This window comes from Aegilops tauschii, chromosome 6 (genome assembly GCF_002575655.3).
Source record: "Aegilops tauschii subsp. strangulata cultivar AL8/78 chromosome 6, Aet v6.0, whole genome shotgun sequence".
Classification (NCBI taxonomy): domain Eukaryota; kingdom Viridiplantae; phylum Streptophyta; class Magnoliopsida; order Poales; family Poaceae; genus Aegilops; species Aegilops tauschii.
Genome location: NC_053040.3, coordinates 225,384,549 through 225,391,459, shown reverse-complemented (window position 1 = coordinate 225,391,459; position 6,911 = coordinate 225,384,549). Strand labels below are relative to the sequence as shown.

Genomic DNA, 6,911 nt, shown 5'->3' with positions numbered 1-6,911 from the left:
AAGTTGATGATGATGACCACCATTTGGTCTTTGCCACCTCACCTACACCACTTGAGTGGAATGAACAAGGTAACATAGGTGAAGGTGATGCTCTAGTCCCACTATTGGACACTCTTGACATTGATTGCTTGCATGATGTCGATCCACCTATTGCCATGCTTCATGCTAGTTCGACTTCCCAATGCGATGATTTACCCATTTATGATGAGTTTGATGATTGCCATGTGGAGTCTATTAGTTGTGATGCCATGTTACATAGGATTTCTTGTGATAATTCTCTTGGTCACATCATGTTTGACAATCCGCTTGACCTGTCATATGCTATGCATGAGATCAACCATATGTCATATTTGCAATCTCATCATAGTGACTATGCATATGCCATCAACATAAACCAAATTTGCACATATTGCATAGATGACAAGCCCATGGTCATTGGCATTTGCTTTTCTTGCGATGATATTGCCATGCTTCCTTTACATGATCTGCGCAATTCATCTACTATGTCATGCCATGATCACATTGTTCCAAATATGCATTTTTTTGGATGTTGTCAATATTCTCCATGTGATGTTTCCACTATTGCTCATGAGGAGACCCCCATATTTTCCTCATACATGTTAGGAGATTTTGATTCACCTATCCATTGCATGATCCCACTACTTGTGTGCACCATATGCTCCCCATGAATGAAAATGATATTGATGTGCCATATACTTGCATTCTCAATTTGTGTCCTCATCGTGTCATACACAATAACTATTCTTTCATGATGGATGACATGTTCTTATACCATGCATCAAATTTCTTTGAGCAATGCTTATCTTGTGCTAACTCACACATGCACATACACATCATGAAGGATGATGTGTATATTTACCACGCACACACTTTCTTTGGTTTGTGTCTCTTTTGTGTAGGTACACATGAATACTTGTCAACCTCGCAATCCCACGAGTTGACAAAACAAGATCTAGAGAGCAATGATGACTTGGGATCCCATGGATTTCCTTTCCCACCGCTCTCTTCGCGCATTTGTTCTACATGGCACTCACTTGTCTATGGGTTATTGTCCATTACATATTATATGACCATATTGCCATGTTCACTTTGCATGATATGCTCATTCCTATGCCTTTGCCATGCATTTGTGACCCATGCTTTGCATTACACATGATGATTGGGTCTACTACGTGTATATGTATTTGCAAGCTTGGTGGAGATATTGCTTGTTCTTGCCATGTTTCCTTTGTGACCCATGCCTATGATGATACTATGATCTTGCTTTGTGCTCGTGCTCGCGATATGTCATGTGCATTGCCTATGCCTATTATTTGCTCACATGACATGACTGCCATGATTTCCTCTAGTGTGTTGCATCTTCGCTCCACTAGTTTGCACGACTTGATTTCTATGCTTGCTCATGTTGCATCCATTCTTGGATTACTTGCTCCTATGATATGTTTGGCTGCAACAATGTCATTACTTCACATATGCCATGTCCCATTGCTTGTCACTTGCTTGACTTGTTTGCCTCACACATGATGAACAATTGCTCGTTCCTTTGTGTTGAGTGCCACTTGATTTTCACTACACCCTATGCACATTATGCTTGGATTGTCTTGCACTTGCATGTGTTTAGACATATCATCTTCTTCGGTGTTGTGAATGACTCTTATGCCTACCATAGACCATTTGTTGAGCAATTTATGCATGCTTGCTATGACATTGAGGTAGATGCTTGTTTACTTGTCCAACATATTAGCACCTTTACCTCACCTTTGCATGATTTTTCCATGTGCTCAATTTAGATGCTTAAATGCCATGCCACACTTCTTTGTCAAACCATATGCTATGCTTCATGACGACACTTGTTTGATGAATCACCTCTTGAATGTTTGGTGTTGCACTAACGCTAACCACATTCGTTTTTCCAAGTGTTTGTTGTTCTTGCTCCTTCTGAAGGAATCACAAGACGGTGCGACATTGGAGAGTGACCATTTCGAGCATCCACATGACAAGTGCTTGGTGGTTGTCCACTTCTACACGGAGACGCCCTCTCTTTACCATGGTGATGAAGATCACGATCCGTGGACGGATCTCCCCCAAGGGGGGGGGAGATGATGTGGAGCATCCCTCGACCATCACCATGGACGTCACACCACCACTGCAAGGACGGAGAAGACCGATGACAAGAGCACACGCACGTGCCACCGAAACCGAGGTTGACTCCTTCCTCTTCAAACTTCATTCGGTTGCATATGAGAGTCGGGTCCTACCTCAAATAGAAACGTTGTGCCTTGTTAGGTACCAAGGAGATGACCGGGAGGACACAAGGACGGAGATTCAAGCAACCATGGAGAAGGAGGAGAGAAGCGAGAAGAGAGAAGAAGGAGAGGTTCTGGACACTCCGGGTGTCCGGGCACTTTGGCCCAGGAGGCTCGCCCCATGGCGCTGCTCCCAGCCAGCCCCGGGTGCCTGGCCCAAGGCCCCGGGTGCCCGGCCTCACAAGGCCCATTCGCCGCCCAGGCCACCCTGGGTGCCCGGTCCTGAGGCCCCGGGTGCCCGGCCGCCCGCCCAGCCACGGGCCGCTGGCCCGGGTGCCCGCACCTTCGGCCCCGGGTGCCCGGCCCCTGCTCACCTGGGCGCCATCTGCCACCCCCAGGTGCCCGGGCTGTCAACCCCCGGGTGCCCGGTCCCCCTTCAGCCACCCCCGGGCGATGGCCCTGACCGGTCCGGGTGCCCGGCCGGTTTGCCCCCGGTTGCCCGGTCCACTCCGAGGGCCTGCGTGCCTCTTCGGGTTTTTACCCATGTATCCCCCTCCTCCTCTTATTTGGTCCCTAGACTATAAGTACCCCCACCTAGCTCATTTAGAGGATAGCAAAGTATATGATAGACATATGTGAGCTTTGCTCCATGGATCCACTCCACTAGGAGATCAAGACCTCCTCTTGGAGTGACCAACCTCAAGACCCCCACATTGGTGTCCCTCATCAAGACCTCTCTCCTCATAGGATTGGGATGAACTAGTACCTTGTATCTTTCCTTTGTTGTCTTTGAATCATTGTATCTCTCTTTGTGTGATTGGATCTAGCATATTTGTGATTGGATCTAGTCAATTTGAGTGTTTTCCCTCTCTTGTGTTCTTCGTGTTCGTCGTGTTCTTGGGGATTTCCCCTCCAATTCGTGAAAGATCTCCATCTAGTGTTCCAGCCTACAACACACTTCTTTTTCTACTGTTGTGTACGTGCAATAACTAGCACCATCGGATACATATCTTACGATTATTGGGGCATTTGTCGGGAATGGCCTCGTGGCGAGCTATTCACTAGTCTTTTTTTCACACGCATTACATTGACACATATCATCTATCTCCCTCTTTCCCATGCACACAGCTAGTCTCTCGGGACTTCTCGCACGCACCATCTCCAGCTATCTAGATCGATGCCACCCACATACACTGCGTTCAGTATGTTGTACACGAAGAGAGGAGGTGCACGCACGCACTCGTCCTCTCTCACACACGCATCTGTAGCTATGAATTGTATTGTTCTCAACCATCCGATTGGCTCTATCATAGGTTCACGTTGTTCCTTGGCCTTGAGATTGAGAAGTTTAAAACGCGGAGGCTGAGCTGGAGGCGCGATGTTTTGGTTAATGTCCAGGCCGCACACGGCACCAACACGACACGAGCTTGGTCTGCCTGGTGCGCAGTCGGGTGAGTACTACTAGTAGTAGTACTTCTTTGATGTGTCACATCAACTTGCAGAAGTATGCCACACTTCCTCAATAAACAAGCATATAAGCAGCTGATACTGCTTACCCAAAGGATCTTTATATCCAACAAACACAAAATATCCCTTCGACTATTGGAAATTACTTTAAGTGCTGATCTGATGTGGAAGTGATTGTTGCATCACCGCCAAAATCCACCATCTCTTAAGCTAAAGTAGACCGAGCTAACCCCTATATTAGCATATTACTAAGATAAACATAAGGCATTATAGAATCATTTAGGAGGTGAGCTTGTCAATCTGAATGTGGATGGACACCGTCCTCAACAACCCAACCTTGGCTAGCAGCTTGGGCGGCACTATGAAGAAGGTCAGCTCCTGCACGGCGGTGGCGCCGGGCTCCTTGCTGCTTGTCACCTTGATTTCCACCTTGACGGCATCGGTCCTGTCTTTGGGCTCCCCCGGCGGGCCGTTCGCCCACGCCTTGGCCGTGTAGTGCGGCGGTGGGGATGCCCCCGCTCTGATGCATACGACCGACACGGCGATAGGCGCGCCGATGTCGAGCACGCCACCGACCACGAAAAACGCGCGTCCGTCCTCCTCTACGAACAGGAAGTGCCGCGGCTTCGACACTGGTACTTGTAGCTGGAGCACCTTGCCATGCTGGATCTTGTGTATAGGCATGGGATGCACGGTGTTGATGTGGCGGCGGGCCTTCGTAGCCACAGACGGGCACAGGGCATTTGCCAGGCGCGAGCGGACACACGCTCTGGTGATCGACGAGCTTGTGGTAAGTGACGTAGAGCCCATAGCCTTCTTGCTGGCACACCACCCTCAACGAGGAGAGGACGGCGTCCATCGTCGTGTTGCACACGCCAAAGCCACTGCCGCGTTCATACTTGTGGCACTGCCGCTGGTTCCCCGGCGCTCATCGTGGCAGTCTGCGTAGGCAGGTACCCTCCCTTGCACTGCACAAATCAATCGAACAACACATCAATCAAGAAACCATCACCTTGCTCGGTCAGCCGAACGGATGAGGTGTATTCGAACCTTGTACACTAGAGGCTTCAAGGGGCGGAGGCACAAGGGGCAGTGGAGCAAGGTGAGGTCCATAGAGACCTCCATCGCCGGGTCCTATTCCGTCGGCATGATCTCACCCTCCGCGTGCACCACCATGTCTTGCTTTAGGGCTGGAGCATTAGAATGTTTTACCATCACATATTCATACTACTTCAAGGTGCATTAAATCAACACATGCAAGTATCAAAAGGGAAGTCACGGCATGCATGCATGCGTTGTAATTAATTCATCAATAAACGCAAATTATTGAAATATATCGAGTGCACTGCTTTGATGTGTCGCGTCAACTCGTACAACAAGGAGAAGCTTGATTACAACACCCTCTCCCTCGCCCTTGAGCGTGCTGGCTCGCAGGACTAGGAGAAGCTTTCGCTACACGCTCTCCCTCCCGCACGCAGTGGACATGCAGCAGTTCGTTCGGTGTCAGATGGACAAAAGCATAATAGTAGTACTCCACTGTAGTAGTACCATCATTGTTCGACTTCCTGAAGAGGCGAAGAGCCAAGCACAACCCGAACGCTCGTGTGGCAGTTTCATGTGCAGGGGAGGTAGTATAGTAACATAGTCTAGGATAGCGTGTGCCGTGCCTCTAAGCTTAGTATCATTGGAGTCGGCTCCATGCTATGAGGCCGTCTCGAAGCATTTTTCGATTAAAATAATCTTCTGGCCCTACCTATCATCCTGGTGATTTTAGTTTGCACGCTGGTCTGGTCAAGAGAGGAATATATATTTTAAATTGTGGTGGGGTAAATGTTAGTGGTTGCACAAATATTGTACACTGTGGGTCTTTTAGCCAAGTGTAGAGGCAAGCATGTGGGGCCCGTGCTATGATGTGTCCCGTCGACTCAGACAACAAGGAGAAGCTTGATTACTAGTACTCCCTCGCCCATGCGTGCGGTGGCTCGCAGACGAGGAGAAGCTTTTGCTTAATAATCCTACAACAAGCTCTCCCTCCCCCACACGGTGGATGGACATGCAACAGTTGATTCGATACTGTGGAAGTAGTAACATCATTGTTCGACTTCTCGAAGAGGCCAAGAGCCAAGCACTGAAGAAATATGCCCTAGAGGCAATAATAAAGTTGTTATTTATATTTCCTTATATCATGATAAATGTTTATTGTTCATGCTAGAATTGTATTAACCGAAAACATGGTACATGTGTGAATACATAGACAAAATAGAGTGTCCCTAGTATGCCTCTACTTGAATAGCTCGTTAATCAAAGATGGTTAAGTTTCCTAACCATAGACATGTGTTGTCATTTGATGAACGGGATAACATCATTAGAGAATGATGTGATGGACAAGACGCATTCGTTAGCTTAGCATTATGATCGTTTAGTTTTATTGCTATTGCTTTCTTCATGACTTATACGTATTCCTCTGACTATGAGATTGTGCAACTCCCGAATACCGGAGGAACACCTTGTGTCCTATCAAACGTCACAACGTAACTAGGTGATTATAAAGATGCTCTACAGGTGTCTCCGAAGGTGTTTGTTGAGTTGGCATAGATCAAGATTAGGATTTGTCACTCCGTGTATCAGAGAGGTATCTCTGGGCCCTCTCGGTAATGCACATCACTATAAGTCTTGCAAGCAATGTGACTACTGAGTTAGTTGCAGGATGATTCATTACAGAACGAGTAAAGAGACTTGCTGGTAACGAGATTGAACTAGGTATGATGATACCGACGATCGAATCTCGGGCAAGTAACATACCGATGACGAAGGGCAGACGTATGTTGTTATGGGGTTTGACCGATAAAGATCTTCGTATAATATGTAGTAACCAATATGAGCATCCAGGTTCCGCTATTGGTTATTGACTGGAGATGTGTCTCGGTCATGTCTACATAGTTCTCGAACCCGTAGGGTCCGCATGCTTAACGTTCGATGACGATTTGTATTATGAGTTATGTGTTTTTGTTACCAAAGTTTTTTTGGAGTCCCAGATGAGATCACGGACATGACGAGGAGTCTCGAAATGGTCGAGAGGTAAAGATTCATATATTGGAAGGTTATATTCGGACATCGGAATGGTTCCGAGTGATTCAGGTATTTTATCGGAGTACCGGGGGGTTACCGGAACACCCC

At 47.5% G+C, this 6,911-nt stretch overlaps 1 protein-coding gene across 1 annotated transcript; it reads right to left on the bottom strand.

Moving 5' to 3' along the window:
• Positions 1-4,013: 4,013 nt before the first annotated feature.
• On the bottom strand, positions 4,014-4,418 carry LOC141025980 (uncharacterized). The gene is made up of 2 exons (XM_073501918.1): positions 4,345-4,418; positions 4,014-4,254 (listed from the first exon to the last, which is right to left on the bottom strand). Exons 1-2 carry the CDS (start codon positions 4,416-4,418, stop codon positions 4,014-4,016), a joined length of 315 nt encoding a protein of 104 aa, XP_073358019.1.
• Positions 4,419-6,911: the final 2,493 nt, after the last annotated feature.